Raw genomic sequence first — 19,341 nt, forward strand, 5'->3', positions numbered from 1 at the left:
GGTTACACATGTGAAATATGAATGCTCTAGCCCCAACTGTTCAGAAGTTATGGTCAAGGTTAAAGTTTGTAAAAAGTAGGTCAAACACCAAGGTTAAGGTCAATTCAAGGTTCTTGATATCAAATGAAAAGTCTTGTCACAAGGATTATATTTGTGAAGTATGAATGCCCAGTCCTAACCTTTCCAAAATTATTGTCAATGTTGTATTTTTAAATTAGGTCAAACATCAAGGTCAAGGTCAAAGATTCAAGGTTCTTGGTATCCAATGAAAGGTCTTTTTATCAGAATTATATATGTGAAGTATGAAAGCCCTAGTACTTATTGTTCAAAAGTTATAGCCAAGGTTAAAGTTTTTATAAGTAAAAAAATCTCTAAGGTCAAGGTCAAGAGGTCAAGGTTGTTGGTATCCAATGAAAGGACTTTCAACAAAAATTACATATATGAAGTATAAATGTCTTGGTATCTACTGTTCAAAAGATATGGCCAAAGTATAAGTTTAAAATTTTCATGTAAAAGTGGGTCAAACTCAAAAGTGGTCAAAAGGTCAAATTTGGTGGTACCCAAAGAAAGGTCTCGTCACAAGGAATACACATGCGAAATATGAAAGTCATAGCTCCACTAAATCAAAAGTTATGGGCAAGGTTAAAGTTTTTGCGGACAAACAGACAAACAGATAGACAGACAGAGAGACAGACAGACAGACAGACGGACACGACAAAAACTATATACCCCCGAAACTTCGTTTACGGGGGCATAAAAAATATTATTGGAAGTTACATGTGTTATTGTTAAAGAATTGATAAAATACAATATCCACATAATTATCTAAATATCGAGTTAAAGGCTGCAACATGTGTATTTTTTCCTTAAGCATATGATTTTGAACAAATTCTGCTTCATATGAATAAGCAAAATACTCTTCTTATAATTTGATCCATAGAAATCTTAACAGGTTGTTGGAAGACATGTTCTCACAAAACTACGTAGATATTGTTAATCAGCAATTCGAGCATCTTTCAATATCAACTTCAACTTCAGTGTTTAATGAAAATATTTTACAAAATGATTTTACATAAAAACTTTTGAGAAAGTGTTTAATTAACGAGTTTCATTTTTACTGATGGGCAACTATACAAATGATGTCAGAAAACCCTGATTATATTTTCATGGGAAATGTAAAGTTGAAAAGTCTCAAAATTACTTTTTTTGTTTTTTATTTCAGTAAAATTTTGTGATTTCAAATTTAGAATTTTTAAGTACATGTATCCACATCTATTTTATATCATTTCTCGAATATACGAGGGCCGTTCAAAAATTACGCGGACTGTGCTATTATTTACTCTTACAGACGTCGTATAGCTATGAAATTTCACAGAAATATGTATCTCAAAGATTCCAACGAATTTTGTGCAAAATTTCTGTATTTTAAAAATTTTTCACTAAAATTATCGATATGCTGATATCGCTGATGGAGAGGTACGGAGCACGACAAAAAATTTAAAGCAAAAGCATGCGGAATCAAAAATTTAACTCATTTATTTTCTATACTTCGCGATATTTTTCGACAATTTTCTCAAATGTTTCTTTAAATTATTCTATTATTATGTATTTAGATTTCTGACGTGATATTTGATGTATTTACAGAAATATACTGATTTTTCTCTGATGCGATTCCCGTGAAAACGACCGTGAAAATGACGTCTCCTGAATTGACGGCACACCACACTTTTGATAAATTATGTGTAATGCTCAAAATATCGCCAACATAGATCCAAAATATACATAATAAAACAAGTAGTAAACAAATAGCAAATTAAAATTTTAGACCGTTAGACCTCTGTAAACAGGCAATAAGGGAGGACAGGAAGAAGATTTTCAACGAAAACTTTATCCGAACTGTAAAGAACGTGATTGAGAGTCACTAATTATATCACACTATATCTCATAAATGCCTGCAGTTTTTGGTTTAAAAAAAAATGAATATTCTTTACTTGTTTAATAGATATAAAGCTTGACAAGTAATTGTGTTTGAATGTTGAATAGGTAAGGTAACTCAAACTGTGCAGGTTCTCTTGGGAAAATGTTGAGAAAATGAGAGATAAATCACATATTTTTTTTAATGCCTGTGACGTCGAAGATTTTGCTGCTCCGTGACTTAATATGTCCTGAAAAATCACTCAAAATTGATACCAATTTACAACATTTTGATATAAAATTTTGAAGACCATATAAGTAAAGATTCTTTTATATTATGTGTGACATTTTGCCCGATTATATCGTCATATATTTTTTTCTGTGCAACAAATCTGCATATTTTTTGAACGGCCCTCGTATTATTGTACAGTACTCCTGATCTTTCTCCTTCTCTGCTGTAAATATATATAGCTATTTCTCTGAAGTGTAACGAAAGAGGCTTGGAAGACATTTATTGGAACCCTTCATGAAAATTTGTTTGCATGGACATAATATCGTTATGTAGGGGTTAAACCAGAGAATACAAAAATTAGAGTCTTTCCGATATACTCAACCGAACAAAATATTAATTGAAGCAATCAAAAGAATCGTATCACAGAAAGAACAAAAGGTATCAAGTAAAAACGAAGTTCAATGTGCCTCTATATTATCATTATATTATGCAATTGCAGACAGTTTTAAGGCAGGAAGCAATGGCTTCAACTGTATTAAACGTCTTTTGCGTTTAATATTGCATTTTCTTGACTGGATTTTTTCCTGTTTTATTTACTTAAGCAATTAAAATAATCTTTAGAGCGATATAGAACTTCATTTTTCTCCGTGGGAGATTATTAGTCCGCTACCGGTGAAACCGGGGGGGGGGGGACTATAGGTTTCCTCTGCGTCCGTCCGTCCGTCCGTCTGTCTGTCTGTCTGTCTGTCCGTCTGTCTGTCCCACTTGGTTTTCCACACTTTTTTTCTAAACGCCTGCAGATATTGAGCTGAATTTTGGTATGTAAGTGTATCTTAATGAGTTACAGATCAAGTTTGAATTTCGCTTCGCTTCATTGATTTTTGACAGAATTATGGCATTTTGAATATTTTTCATAATCGCTTAATTAAGATCGGGTTCGAACTGCGCTAACTTCCGATTGTCGACAAAAATATGAAGCGAGGAAAAAGACGATGGAGAAATGAGTTGAATTGTCTCTTAATGAGGATTATTTTATTAGTTTTAAGGCATTTACAACTTGAAAATCTTTCAGTTTTACCTTGGATATGACTTTTGCACATTATAAAATGACATCCTGAAGAAAAAGGGGAACCCGGTAGGGGACATGTATTGCTTATGCAATACTCTCAGAATGCTTGTTTTATTATGGCTTCACAGAGTAAATAGGCAAAAACATGATCTCGTAACCTGTTACACGCTACCAAATCTTAAATAAATATAAAATATACTACTTAGGAAATTTAATTCAATTTAAATGATTGCACAACTTGCTGTCAATAAATCTAAAAAGATAAGGATTTAATACATGTGGCTTTAAAATTTCTTTTTTTTTCACCCGACTGAAATTTGTGAACATGCATTTAGAATTATACAAAACTGATGTAATTAATGAAATTAATGTTTTGATGTTGAAATACAATATAATAATTTGTCTACGGCATTTCTAAATCTACATTTTATACAAGGAAAAGTGTCTGCAGCGTTTGCTTCTTTCTTTATATTGAAGGACGTAAAATAACCAAAAAACAAAACAAGAAAAAAAAAACAAAACTGCGGAATGCTCCGTTGTTACTTGATTATTGTCACCCGATTTCACTGAAAGTGGGGGATTTTAATTTGGGTCTGTCCGTCCGTCCATCTAGCTGTCCGTCTTTCTGTCTGTCTATAACGCTTTCGTTTAATCATGATATCTCAAAAACCCTTTAAGCCTTTGCAATGAAATTTTGTATAGCAACTTCCTATGGCCTAAAAAAAACCCTATTGATTTTGAGGTCAAAAGGTCAAAGGTCAAGTCCATAAATCAATAAATTCTTCATGTTAAAACACTTTCATTTCCGCGCGATATCTCGAGGATCCAGTGAGCTTTTCGCAATAGAATATTGCATAACAACTCAAGTGGCCTAAAGAAGACCCCTATTGATTTTGAGGTCAAAAGGTCAAAGTTCAAGGCCGTACATTTATACACTCTGTCTGTGTGTAACACTATCGTTTCCAGGAGATATTTCAAGAAGATCTTTAGCTTTTGTAATGAAATATTATACCAAAAGTCCCTAGGGAGTGAATATATACATGAAATTTTGTACCAAAATTCCCAAGGACGTGAATATAAACATGATTGTGATCTCATGTTTGCATATAATTTCCGCCTGTTAAGTGCGGTTCCGTGGTGTAGTGGTATGTGTCTCACGTCAAGAGTGAGAGGAACCGGGATCGAATCCAGAACGATCAATTTTCTTTCCTTTTTTCGCAGGGGGATAAGGAAGCATACAAAATATTTTACTTGACTAAAGCAATGCTTCATTATGCCCCTTGCCAATGAAAACACTTTTCCGAAATCAAAATGTGAAAGATATTTCATTTCATAGTTGTATTATTTATATAGAAGTGGTTACGGATCTACCAAATCATATTCACTTTAAACCAACTCATATTAAAGAAGAAAACACAGCGAAAACAACACGTTTTTCCTTTAACTCCAATATGCCAGCAAAGAAATTGACGCTGTAAATAAAATGATACATATGGAGATAATGAACAGTATTCAAAATCAAAGGTCCATAAAGATATACAAAATGGCAGCAGATCAAACACGGACCTCCAAAAATCGGAGGTGGGATGAGGTGCTATGGAGGAGTGAGCATCCCCTGTCGACCGGTCATATCCGTCGTGTGCTCCTTGTCATGAAAGGGAAATAACGGGAAAATCCGTCATCAATTCAGTGTATATATAAAGGACTAAAAATAAGTATGAATACGGCACTCAGCAATCCACTCAATGATAAATTGCATTCGCTGACAATACAAGGTCGTTGTATCGACCATAGGACTTACAAAATGATAACTTTAAAGGGGACTGTTGAAATTCTTGTTTCATTAACTTGTTTATAAATAGTTTAATCCGCTTTAGTAATTGACTATACGTAGAGCATGCTTTTGCTTATCGAATCAACTGAGATATATAAAATCTGTATGCAAGTGATGAACATATTGTTGCATAAGTAAGGGAAGGACGATGGAAAAGTTCAAGTCATCACATTTATCACAGAGCTTAAGCTTGGTTGTTAGATTAACATCTTTTTCAAGTAAAATATCCAAGTATGAATCAGATGTGCCAAACTCTGGGGTATCTTGATTTCAAGCTCACCAGGATATATCTTAACGGCATAAGAAAGGCAATTACCATTGTTATTTGACAAATACCATGAATACGTCAAAGATATATCTATAGATTGTTGGGGGACTCTATGTCGAAGACCAATACAAGTAATATTCTCAAACACACGATGATCAAGTCTTGTATTTCACAATATTTCAAGTCGAAAATTAAACCGTATTTCATATAAATACCTCCGGTATACATCGACACCAACTATTGTTTCAAAACATAAATTGCATTAAAAAACTTTACAGATCCTAGATATTGAGTCTCTGAATCATAATCTATTCTCCTTCCTGTTCATGTTCTTTTTCAACCTACAGCTATATTCCTGCTGAATATTTTATTACTGGTGACGTAAATGTTGTAGCTAATAAAAAACATTAATTTTAAAAGGGATCAAAATTTAAAGAACCCCTATTATTTTACCGGCGTTATATTTTCATAAATACATGTGTATGGTTTCTGGTTAGGATAACGATTGGTGATCGTGATGGGCAAAACATGAAAAAGAAGACCTTGCTATGTCGTCAGAATAGGAAAAATGTATCGTATGTGTGTTAAAATCTCGAATTATGTTATTGAGGGACAAAATGAAAATCATCTTTCCTTCTGCATTCAGTAATTCAAAAGTTAAACAATGAATTAGACAAAACGTTCATTATGTACTGGTCCCTGCTAATAAAGCAGGTACACGTACAGTGTAACAACATTGTCCTAGAAACTTTTGGAAAATCTTAAATCAAAAAAGTTACCAAATTCATCCTCATACAAACTTTATATATACCCAATCTCTACGATAAATTAAAGTCCAGACTTTTTTTATGCTATTGATAGCTACTTTTTCAATAAAAATAGAACTCGTAAATTTAATTACAATGTCATAGGTCATTTGCAAATTATTTTGTTTAAAAAAGATTTTTATTGCATACACAACTGACAAGTACTCTGAGATGACATCAAAAAGATGCTTGAGTTTCTCATCGACAATATCTATGTGGTTTTTGGATATCATGTCTTACAACAATTCATTGAAATTCCAATGGGTACCCATTGCTCCCAGTTATTAGCAGACCTATTTTTGTAGTCATATGAAGCAGACTTTGTCCAAAATCTTACACATGAAAAGAAAAAAAAACCCACTTGTTGCGGCCTTGAACTCGACATTTACTGAATACCGTATTTATTGTAGATTAACTCAGTGAATAGGCGTCGGTAAGCACTGGTCATTTTTAAAAGAAACCTGTTTACACTAGTCTACTATATAACTACAAGTTAATTACCCGTGCGTGTAAATTGCCCTCATTATATACAATATCGTCCGACGATTTTACAAGCACTGAGGCGGTGTGCCCCTTTTTAATCATTTTCATAAATTAATTTGCCAATAAAGAGAGAACTCAATTTTATCTAACCGTGCATCAAAACGGGCGATAACTCAAACTCAGTGCATTTACTACAAAGTCCCAGATGTAAATGCGGCGTGTAAATTTTATGTGAGAAAAAACCAAACATTGAGAGAATTAGTTATATTTTTTCTTCATTTGGATTATACTTTAGGTGAAAAGGCATACACAACCTCTAAAATGTTTGTTATATTTGATTTTGAAATTATTTTCAGTGCAAATTCTTTGTATTTTTATCAAAATTATTTCGGAGCGATTTTGCAATATCTTGCCACATTGCGAGTATATTGGTGATATTCTAACTGGGCATATTATTTGAAACATAACCTGATATGAAAATCTTTAGTGATTTTTATTTTTAGAACCAGTGACAATTCGCAAAAATTTGAAGCGTAAAAATTAATCAACAGCTTTTTGACCCAAATTCGCAAAAGTAAATCGACGTAAAAATTTCCAGATTTACGGTACTTACTAGTATTTTCACTTAACAATTGTTATATCCCTTCTTATGTCGATATGATATATTAAATAAAACATACAAGAGAATCTGACTCATCTGTTTCATATTGGATATTTTACTTTTACGTTAAGATAATATAATAAATAAACAAGCTCTATGACTTTATGACTTTAACTTTTCAATCGTCAACGTCCCTTACTTTTTGCAGCAATATACCTTTAGCACCTGATGGGTTTATATCTCTCAGTTGTTTCAATACACAAGAGTTTGATCTACGTACGTACAATTTCTTAAAAGAGGTAAATTATTGACAAATTGACATAATAAGTTGATTTCACAAGAATATCAGCAGTCTCGTTTAAAGTCATGATTTCATAAGCTCTATATGGTCGATACGATGATTTTGTCAACAAATACAAATTATCATTTTGCCAAATGCTTACTGACGTTTTTCATACTAGTTGCAAGGGCATTATTTTCAAACTAAATTGAAGACAGATTTTCCGTTCAGTGCCGATTATGACAAGAAGCACACAGCGGGTATGTCCGGTCGGCAGGGGATTCTGACTCCTCCCCGGCACTTGATCTCACCTCTGAAGTTTTGGAGGACCGTGTTTACTCCGCTTCTATTTTGTTTCGGTTTTTGGAATTTTGAGCTCAAAAACTGTTCGTTTTCTTCATATATTTCATTTTTAATATTTCTATTCCGTATTCCTCTGGATCAACAACTCTTATTAACAGCAATGCTAGAACTGTTCTACATGAAAATTCGTGTTTCGCCGTTTTCACTGCTAACATTTCATTTTGCTTTTATATAGTAAAGTGAAGAATGATGGTTTTCAGACGGCTTTATTGAAATCTACACTCTACAGGGAAAATAACATATATAGCTTTAGCTAAATGTTTGAAAAGTATTGAAAAAACTCATACATGAACAAAATAAAGTAAAAACGGAATACGAGGCTATAAATGAGGATTTGTTTAGGCCACCTGAATCACTAAGGTGAGCTATTGCTATCTGTTTTCGTCCGTTCGTCTTTAATTAAGGAATGTTTTAAGTTTGTGTGATTCATTGATGTCTAAATCAAAAAGACTTGTCACGCAGGCGTATTTTATGAAGCACGCTATGTGGCAACGCACTTTGAAAAAATTACGCACTTTGAAAAAAAATTCAAAGTGCGTTAGAATTGGGACAAAATCAACGCACTTTGAAAAAAATTTTCAAAGTGCGTTAAGAGACTTAACGCACTTTGAAAAAAAAAAATCATATTTTAGTCATGGAAAGAATTTATTTATTATTTACCTTTCAATAAACTAAGCCTTACCCTAACCTCTTTCTCCTTCTCTGCTGTAAATATATATAGCTATTTCTCTGAAGTGTAACGAAAGAGGCTTGGAAGACATTTATTGGAACCCTTCATGAAAATTTGTTTGCATGGACATAATATCGTTATGTAGGGGTTAAACCAGAGAATACAAAAATTAGAGTCTTTCCGATATACTCAACCGAACAAAATATTAATTGAAGCAATCAAAAGAATCGTATCACAGAAAGAACAAAAGGTATCAAGTAAAAACGAAGTTAAATGTGCCTCTATATTATCATTATATTATGCAATTGCAGACAGTTTTAAGGCAGGGAGCAATGGCTCGAGCTGTATTAAACGTCTTTTGCGTTTAATATTGCATTTTCTTGAGTGGGAATATTTCCTGTTTTATTTACTTAAGCAATTAAAATAATCTTTAGAGCGATATAGAACTTCATTTTTCTCCGTGGGAGATTATTAGTCCCCTACCGGTGAAACCGGGGGGGGGGGGGACTATAGGTTTCCTCTGCGTCCGTCCGTCCGTCTGTCTGTCTGTCTGTCCGTCTGTCTGTCCCACTTGGTTTTCCACACTTTTTTTCTAAACGCCTGCAGATATTGAGCTGAATTTTGGTATGTAAGTGTATCTTAATGAGTTACAGATCAAGTTTGAATTTCGCTTCGCTTCATTGATTTTTGACAGAATTATGGCATTTTGAATATTTTTCATAATCGCTTAATTAAGATCGGGTTCGAACTGCGCTAACTTCCGATTGTCGACAAAAATATGAAGCGAGGAAAAAGACGATGGAGAAATGAGTTGAATTGTCTCTTAATGAGGATTATTTTATTAGTTTTAAGGCATTTACAACTTGAAAATCTTTCAGTTTTACCTTGGATATGACTTTTGCACATTATAAAATGACATCCTGAAGAAAAAGGGGAACCCGGTAGGGGACATGTATTGCTTATGCAATACTCTCAGAATGCTTGTTTTATTATGGCTTCACAGAGTAAATAGGCAAAAACATGATCTCGTAACCTGTTACACGCTACCAAATCTTAAATAAATATAAAATATACTACTTAGGAAATTTAATTCAATTTAAATGATTGCACAACTTGCTGTCAATAAATCTAAAAAGATAAGGATTTAATACATGTGGCTTTAAAATTTCTTTTTTTTCACCCGACTGAAATTTGTGAACATGCATTTAGAATTATACAAAACTGATGTAACTAATGAAATTAATGTTTTGATGTTGAAATACAATATAATAATTTGTCTACGGCATTTCTAAATCTACATTTTATACAAGGAAAAGTGTCTGCAGCGTTTGCTTCTTTCTTTATATTGAAGGACGTAAAATAACCAAAAAACAAAACAAGAAAAAAAAAACTGCGGAATGCTCCGTTGTTACTTGATTATTGTCCCCCGATTTCACTGAAAGTGGGGGATTTTAATTTGGGTCTGTCCGTCCGTCCATCTAGCTGTCCGTCTTTCTGTCTGTCTATAACGCTTTCGTTTAATCATGATATCTCAAAAACCCTTTAAGCCTTTGCAATGAAATTTTGTATAGCAACTTCCTATAGCCTAAAAAAAACCCTATTGATTTTGAGGTCAAAAGGTCAAAGGTCAAGTCCATAAATCAATAAATTCTTCATGTTAAAACACTTTCATTTCCGCGCGATATCTCGAGGATCCGGTGAGCTTTTCGCAATAGAATATTGCATAACAACTCAAGTGGCCTAAAGAAGACCCCTATTGATTTTGAGGTCAAAAGGTCAAAGTTCAAGGCCGTACATTTATACACTCTGTCTGTGTGTAACACTATCGTTTCCAGGAGATATTTCAAGAAGATCTTTAGCTTTTGTAATGAAATATTATGCCAAAAGTCCCTAGGGAGTGAATATATACATGAAATTTTGTACCAAAATTCCCAAGGACGTGAATATAAACATGATTGTGATCTCATGTTTGCATATAATTTCCGCCTGTTAAGTGCGGTTCCGTGGTGTAATGGTATGTGTCTCACGTCAAGAGTGAGAGGAACCGGGATCGAATCCAGAACGATCAATTTTCTTTCCTTTTTTCGCAGGGGGATAAGGAAGCATACAAAATATTTTACTTGACTAAAGCAATGCTTCATTATGACGTCATAGTAGAACACAAGTTTTCGTAGTATTGGTATTTAGAGATGAAATTTAACTCTAAAAAATGATAAATCGTGTAAACAATAACAAAAATGAAATGTTTTTATTTTGTTATGCCGTATTCTGTCATTTTGGTTAAAATCTACCACCGATGACGTCATATGTGTACATCAAGTAACTTTGGAATTTATAATGTCGTGTAAAGAGAATTTGGGTAAGACGGCATGTACTAAGATACGTAAATGGAGTTCAAAAGCAAATATCGTGAATATTTTGTGAAATTCATATGGAATTCAGTTAAATAAACAGGTATGCTAGTTCATTTTTATCGATTATATTCTCTTTTAAAGACAGTCAGCTATATACGTATCCCAGTCGGCCTTTCCTCTGTCATTTGTGTCAAAAATAATGCAACAGAACAACAATAAGCAGAGTTTGCTCTATGACTTTATGACTTTAACTTTTCAATCGTCAACGTCCCTTACTTTTTGCAGCAGTATACCTTTAGCACCTGATGGGTTTATATCTCTCAGTTGTTTCAATACACAAGAGTTTGATCTACCATTTTCCAGTTTCGATAGGTAAATGATGATTTGTAGTTTAAAATTTTCCTTAAATTCATAGCTTCATCATGATTCAAACATGGTACTCTATAATTGTTGTACTCGGTTGACCATTAAAGCCCTTCCCTCTCTTGTTGATTTTTCTTGGGCATTTGTTGTTTTTGTACGCGTAGATTGATTGATTGATTGATTGTGTATTGTTTTACGTCCTGTTCGAGAATTTTTCACTCATATTGAGTCTCAAACATATGTATATAGCGTTCTTCAACTGGTGTTACTGAGTGATCGTAAGGTCTCGGGTTCGACTCACAGTTGTGATCGACCTAAGTCGATGAAAATACTTGGAATTTTTTTTTATCTTTTAGCGCTTGGCAAATAAAAGTGAGAGTATTGGGTTCTTCGGATGGGATCTTAAAAGACCGATGCCCCCTTTCGGAAGCTGATGGCATGAAAAAGAAACCCTTACTGCTCAATCGCCCCAGTGCCGAGTAAAGGTCTAAATGTTAAGCCCTTCAGGTATTTGGTAGTGTTTTTACTTGTGCCAATTATTCTCTAATCGGACATAAAACAACATACAATCATTTCATCTTTTAGTAGATTCTTATGACTAAGAGTGTAAAAAATAGTCTTATATAGGTATTGTACAATGACAAAATCTGACTTTGACTCACAAAAACATTTACTTGCGTAATTAACTGTCGTTCGATTAAAACATCTGCATATTCGATTAAGATGTCCCTGTGAAATTTATTTTCCTAATGCATGCACATTTTAATTCACTTAGGAGGAAAATACCTTGAAAGGGGCAAGACACAGTTTCAACAAGAAATTTCCAAATTTTATTTTTTCCAAAATTTAACTTAGGTATTTCTAATGATCATCAAAATTTGTATGTCAAGTGTTGAGATACAAGACAGATTTAGAGCTCCCAACTTTCAATTGTTATGTAAACAAGGCCTGTGCCATGTTTTGTTTACATAGGTTATATATACTAATATATGTTCGTTCAAAGCAAATTTTTTTTTTCATCAAAAATTTAATTCTGAATATGATTAGACAGTTTCTAGTGATTTGCTGAATCTCGTTTTGTCATAAACACGAGCCTAGTTTACATCATGAAGAATTTTCAGATCTGTATCTCCTTTATAAACAACAAATTTTGTTGCTGATCATTAGAATTTTCTTATCTAAAAATTGTAAACATTATAATTGGTAAAAAAAAATCTGTTGAAATTGTGTTTATACCCTTTCAACGTGGCATACGTAAACAATGCAAATAAAATATAGCATATCTAATATGTAAATCAGTTTCAATTATTTACGTACAAGTACCATTGTTCCACATGTACCTTTCTGTTTTCTTTTTAAACACTGAATTTTAATCACGTTCTTTTTATCCTTACCATCATCTGTGATGATTTAAGTGAATAGTCGAAATCATGCCAATGATACCAGTTTAAACCTTTTGCATACAAATCATTTCCGTAATCGCCATTTAGATTACTGTGAGAGCATGCGTAATACCACCAAGCACCATGACAAAACTCTGCACAATTAACACCTGCATGTTGGTCGTTATCCCTGTCGTATGTAGAAAACTGAAAGCCATTGTGAAAACTCAAGCTGTCGCCTACAATTGATAGCAGAATACGATCACAATCGTTAAAAAACGCAAAGGTAAAGATGACTATCATTCATCAATGTCATAAAACTCACAAACAATACAAAAATGAAAATGGCAAATCCTTGTCAATTCCAAATGTAGTATCAGGTGCCAAGGAGGAAAAAGCATTCCCTGTCAAATGTTTACACTCGCAGTGAACCTTATGCATTGATATATATTTTTATGCTAACCTAACATTTTTTACGTTTTGAAGAATAAATGCATACAATAAATGATTTCTTTCATTCATGGTTAATGATGCATATTTCGGTTCGATGTTTCGTAAATTTCATGTAAGTACCTCGTCAGAATTTAAGTCAAGGAAATGATGTACCCTTAAAAGGAAAATTCACACAAAATAATCTCTAAGGAGTAAGACCCCCACTCGCTCTAATTACTACAAGACATCCTTTACTGTTGGATATCATGTACCCCTGAATAGGAAATTGAACCATCTGCTGCCACGCCTACTGCATAGACCTTTCCAAACCGTTTAAATTGTGGGGAGGGGGGGGGGGCTTGCCAAAAATTTCAACTCATTACCATATTTTTATTTCAACAATTTGTGAAGACTCATTTGTTGTTATAATTTGAAAATATCATGCCATTCTATAAAGTAGTTTTTTTTTTAAATAAATACATTTATTAAAGTGAACATTAAGAAGCTCTGTTAAGTGTAGACGGAATACTCAGTTGTAAAATTATTTAATATAAAACATTAACATAACAAAGTATAAAATGATTATAATATAAGTAAGTCAAAATACAAGCCAATAATAAACCTATAGTGTTTAGAACGGACATTTTATCTGAACATTTTAAACTTAGACAATATTAATATCATAATCATATTTAGTTATAAGTAATAAAAGTAAAATGATATTAAGGTTTATTAAATTAGAATATATATTATATGTGACTTAAATTCGGTGAATTTATAATTGGAAAAAGGACTTTAATTTAATAAACTATAATTATCTTGTTAAAACAAATTTGATTTTGTTGTTGTTCAAATGCCCTATAATTTGGTAAATCATTTTATAATGAAATTAATCCGAATAGACCAATCAAGCCCATCGATACTAAGTAATAAAATTTGAACGGAAATACAATGGTATATTAAGATGTTCGACCATGAGTAATAAAATTAGGAACTTTGAAATAAATAAGTTTTCTTCATTGGCTTACACAATGAATAATTATATGCAAAAAGGTCAGTGTATTAACGAAATCCTGAAAGCATAAACACCATAAGAAAGTGATTATGGAATGTTACAGCACGAATGAGGGAAATTCGCGGTACGGATGGAAATATCAAATTTATATCTTTCGTTATACAGCATGGTTGTTAATTGACTCCTAATTGTCGTCTATAATCAGTAAAATATCAATTATATATCTGGATACAATATATCTGATAGAACTACTAGGTAACAATGCAAGTCCCGAAAATGTTTGTTACATGCTTTACAGAAAAAGCATAAAAATGGCAACCTTTAACGACAAAAACCGTTTAACCATCAGCTTTTCTTCTTCTTCTTTTTTTTTTGGAAATATATCATTATCAAAGGGATTTGGAATATTTTTTCTTAAGTTTATTTTTTCTCAACTATAACGACACTTAGATACATAAAGTATGATTTACTTACGAACAATTTCTACAGCCTTGCAATCTTCTGACAAATAAGTTTATAATTCAGGAATATCAATAATCCCGTATAAATACAACCTTTTGCAAATTTTATGTTCGATACAATGTTTCAATACCTGCAAATACAATTTATTGTTAATTTAAATGTTGACTGACATTTTTCGTGCAAATTATTGAGTCGACTTTCACATAGAATTGTCCACGGATTTTTCAGTTTGCTCGATCATGACAAGGTGCAAAGGGCAAGTGTGACCTGTCGACAGGCGATATTTACTTCCTCCATACACTTGCTCCTACCTCTTGAATTGCTAGGGGCCTTTATTTTACGTCTTTTTCACATTTTTACATTGTTCATGTTTTATTTTTAATCAAATACTCTTCTTTATCGTCACTTTTATTTACTGCAAATAGCATATAGTCAGGCTTCAATACCATAAACTGAAAACAGTTTTGCTTCATCATCTGCATACGGAGTTTATGTATCTCAATCGATTCGATATGCAAGAGCATGCTCTACGTATGAAAATTTTTTAAAACGAAGTAAAATTTTGACAAACAAGTCGATGAAACAAAAAATATCAGCAGTCATCGAAAGAAATGACCTTGTCAGCAAATACAGTTTATCAATGTGTGAAATGCTTATTGACATTTTTCATGCTCATTGTTAGTCAATCATTTATACACAGAATCGACGAAGGATTTTTTTCGTTATTTCCCGATCAAGGAGCACAGGGTAGGTGTGACTGTTCGGCAGGGGATACTCACTCCTCTATGGCACCTGATCCTACCTCTGATGTTTGGAGGTCCCTGTTCGCTCTGTTCCTATTTTGTATTGTTTTATGGACTTTGATTTTGAATACTTTTCGGTATCTCCATATGTTTCACTTCAAAAATCACATTTGTATAATTTAAAAAAAAAAAAAATATAAAATTAAACAAGATGTTTTGTGAGCAATGAGCTAACTAAATGATACCCCCCCCGCCTCCCATATGAATATACTGGCAGTGTTCATGTTTTGCTATGGGAAAACAAAAGTATGTTTCGGATCAAAAAGTAAAAAAGGAGGTCAAAATTGCAATATGTAGTAAAGATACTGTGAAAGTTTCATCAAATTTAACTCAGTGGTATAAAGAAAGGTTGCGGATAAGAAATGCGTACACCAAAGCGTATCAGACAGATTGACAAACGGAAAGACGGACGGACATTCCGATTACTATATACCCTCCCGTTTTTGAAGCGGGGGGTATAACAATTTTCATTATCCTTCGCAAGCTTGGAACCTTTTAAACATGCTTTATAAATAAAAATTGAGATACTCAAAATCTAAATTTTGATTCTAGACTGTACTTATCTTCTTGAGACCAGGTTTGTGCTTTTTAAACTGTAGATTTGCTCTAGATATTCCTCAACATACACTTTCTTGGGTGCATTGAGCATCATTATATCCCCGCTTGAAAAGCGGGAGGGTATATAGTATTCAGTATGTCTGTCCGCCCGTCCGTCTGTCTAGCTGTACGTCCGTCCGTCTGTATGTTACACTTTGGGGTACCAATCTCTTATCCGCAACGCCTCTCATACCACATAATGAAATTTGATAAAATTTTCACGAATCTTTATTACATATTGCCATTGTGACCTCCTATTTTACTTTTTGATCCGATACATATTTTGGGTTTACCATAGCAAAACATAGACAATGCTATTTTATACATATGGGAGGCGGGGGTATCATTTAGTGAGCTCATTTCTCACAGTACCTCCAGTTTTAGAATTAAAATTAGGTCAACAAAATATATAAAACATAAATATTATTATAATATCATAATAACAATAGTTTAAGAGATCTTTTACATTCTGGTGTACTTTATACTTGTAAACTCACCAGCATTCCCCGTATATCCAGAGACACTCAGAGTGTAGTTTGTATCAGGACCGCCAATGGAGAAATGAGAATACTTTGCGTATCGCCATTCCCCTATTTTGTCTTCCATGTCGATTCTTAGCTCAAAATTTCCATCTTTTACAATTTCATACAGTGCCTGATTTCCTGAGAATAAGCGTAAATATGAAAATTAAAATATAACCATGAATTTAATATAAAGATTTTATGTCAAACAAGAGCACCGAAAAGCGGAACGTATCTTGCAAAGAGTAAATCAATAAATCAAGGCAGTATTTGATAATGATACTGACGCAAATAACAACACTTTCATTTCGAACAACACATACTCAGTCACCTACAATATTGCGTTACTGTAACTTCTCAAACTCCTTTGCGAGGAGATAATTAATTTGATTTACAATTCTCGCAAATAAAATCAAGATCATATTTTATTATGTTTCCTGGTCTAATAAGTAGTCTTCTTTTCGGTGGTATTTAAATATGGCGTCCAGTTGTACCATATATTAGAAAAATCACATTGCATTATGGGTAAGTTTATCCTCCGATTTTGGAGGAAAACAGATAAATTTTGAACCACCCCTACCTATCGTAAGATGGAAATTTGCAGAATACATGTATACATAAGAGCATTTCCTATAATTAAATAATTATACCAGTAAACCTTCGGGTGCTTTTGAATTTATTCCTTATAATTGAATTTTTCATCATTCAGTGTAGACTGTAGGACTTTTATTTTAAATTCAAAAACGGCTTCACTAATTGAGCATATTTTAAAAGTCATGCGGAGTTTAATTCCTCGTTGACGTAATTCAATGTGTCGTAGAAAACATATGTTATACGAAATAAACTAAATCTTGTATCCAATCAAATTATTTTCAAATAAGACAAATGAAAAAAAGTTATTTCTATCATACTTTCTTTTCCTTGTAGAATACTCATGAAGTACACAACGAAACGTATATAAGCACAAAATCTACTCTGCCTTTCTATAGAATAAACAAATAAAACGAAGATACCTGTAGCAGCAAAAGAATAATTGTAATCAGTTGTATTAATAAAGGAATAGTTTGAAGATATAAATAGAAAAATAGATGATTCGAATGTTTAATGAGACACTACATGTATTTACTCAGTGTATAGATATATAATAATATTCGAATTTTTAGAAAATGCTTGTTACATCACTTAGCCATACAATTACATGAAATTTCATTGTCTCCATCTACTTTCGATGACGCCAAAAGCGTACCTAGGTCATTAACATATTTTGTTAGCCCTAATCTTGCCACGAAAATCGCCACGAATATTCCGAAACATGATAACTAATCCTGTAAATAAGAAAAAAAAAACGTTTACAAAATGTGCTTCTAAAATTTTATTTTCTTGCAACTTGTCCGTACGTGTACACATACTCATAAAACAAATATTTAAAATTAGCTCAAATTGAAAAAAAAATATAAGTTTATGTTTATCAAAATAAAAATGAATGTTTACAAATTTTACTTATTTCAAGACATTTCCTGATGCTGACTCTATGTTCTCACGTCAAATAGTTTTTCAAACGGAATACTTGTTTTTAGTAAAATATTGCTTCTGTTTGATGCATTTTCGATTATTTTTTTAAAAGAATAAATTTAAAGATTTTATAGCTTTAGTCATTCATCAGCCTGAATAAAGGGCTTTGGAAATAAAGAATGGTGACAACAATTATTGAAAACTCCTTAAGTTCATTTTTATAGTGATTAGCAAACCTTTGAAGAAAAAAATCCAAATTCAAAGTTACATAGTTTTGAAAATTCATATTTCTTCCTTAAATTTCCCATATATATATATATATATATATATATCTGTACCTTTATAATATTCATTCATGTTCCCAAACCCATTGGTATAGTCATTCCAGTTCCTGTAGAAATCAACACTTCCGTCCATACGTTTTTGAAAGATCTTCAAGGAAACAATCAACTTCATGTTTAAGAACATTTTAATATCATATATACTCAACAAAAAAGAAACGCATATTCAGATTAAATATGAAAATCTGAGTTTTCAGTTTAACCTTTTTTTATTTAAGTGATTTTAGAGTGTGTTGTGATAAAAATAAAACATGTCGTATGTTGAGTGTTGAAAATTCAAGTTGAGGTCGTTTTCATCACATGTGTTACAACGCACTTTGAAAAATTACGCACTTTGAAAAAAGTTTTTCAAAGTGCGTTAAATTTGGGACCAAGCCAACGCACTTTGAAAAAAAAATAAATTTTCTTAAAAAGCCCAAAGTGATCGCCGTCCCCTGGCGTTCTAGGAGATCCTACCGCGTTCAGTGGATTTCGCCGCGTTGTCACGGCGCTGTAGAAGACTCTACTGCGACCACCTCGGCTTTTTGCAATTTTTAGACGGGGTCACGTGACCCCGTCTATTAGTTTACTGTCAGAGCCCCTCAGAAATGAAGCCGTGGTGATAACATGAATTAAATCTACGCTATATGAAAGAGTGCAGAAATATAAACATTCTGTATTAAACTGAAGAAAGTGATATGAACTTTTTTTCAAATCAAATTAGTGAAGCATTTAGTAAATTTAAAATCAAAATATTAATTGTAAAAGAAACAAGTAAACAAAAGTACTCTCCTGCGTAGTATTACGACTGCGTACGCATCATTCATTGTTTACTTCCGGAAAATATTAATTTGGACCAGGTGAAATTCGGAAAATTCAAAAAGGTTTCTAGACTTAGCAATTATTGAAAATTCTACTTCAAATTAAATGGAAAAAGCGAATTTATATTATTCATAGTTTTGTTTTTAGTTTGTTAATAAAGAAAATATCAAAACTCAAATTATATAACATTTGTGAAATCTAGCATGAAAATTATTTTGACCCCGTCTTTCAGTACTGT

General features: G+C 32.7%; 1 protein-coding gene across 1 annotated transcript; it reads right to left on the bottom strand.

Annotated features, from left to right (window-relative positions):
- Positions 1-12,573: 12,573 nt before the first annotated feature.
- On the bottom strand, positions 12,574-18,417 carry LOC134280662 (ficolin-1-like). The gene is made up of 3 exons (XM_062763103.1): positions 18,300-18,417; positions 16,426-16,590; positions 12,574-12,858 (listed from the first exon to the last, which is right to left on the bottom strand). The coding sequence occupies exons 1-3, from the start codon at positions 18,415-18,417 to the stop codon at positions 12,611-12,613; spliced, it is 531 nt and encodes a 176-aa protein (XP_062619087.1). The 3' UTR covers positions 12,574-12,610.
- Positions 18,418-19,341: the final 924 nt, after the last annotated feature.

This window comes from Saccostrea cucullata, unplaced genomic scaffold, assembly GCF_032062105.1.
Source record: "Saccostrea cucullata isolate Sc308-1 unplaced genomic scaffold, CSIRO_AGI_Scuc_v1 ctg842, whole genome shotgun sequence".
Taxonomy (NCBI): Eukaryota; Metazoa; Mollusca; class Bivalvia; order Ostreida; family Ostreidae; genus Saccostrea; species Saccostrea cuccullata.

Bases quoted from the DNA above. Each gene is read 5' to 3' on its own strand.
- LOC134280662 (XM_062763103.1), bottom strand. From the start codon at position 18,417: ATGAAGTTGATTGTTTCCTTGAAGATCTTTCAAAAACGTATGGACGGA. The intron at 16,591-18,299 runs GTACAGATATAT...GCTTATTCTCAG, and splicing joins CATGAATGAATATTATAAAG to GAAATCAGGCACTGTATGAA. The intron at 12,859-16,425 runs GTGAGTTTACAA...TATCAATTGTAG, and splicing joins TGGATATACGGGGAATGCTG to GCGACAGCTTGAGTTTTCAC.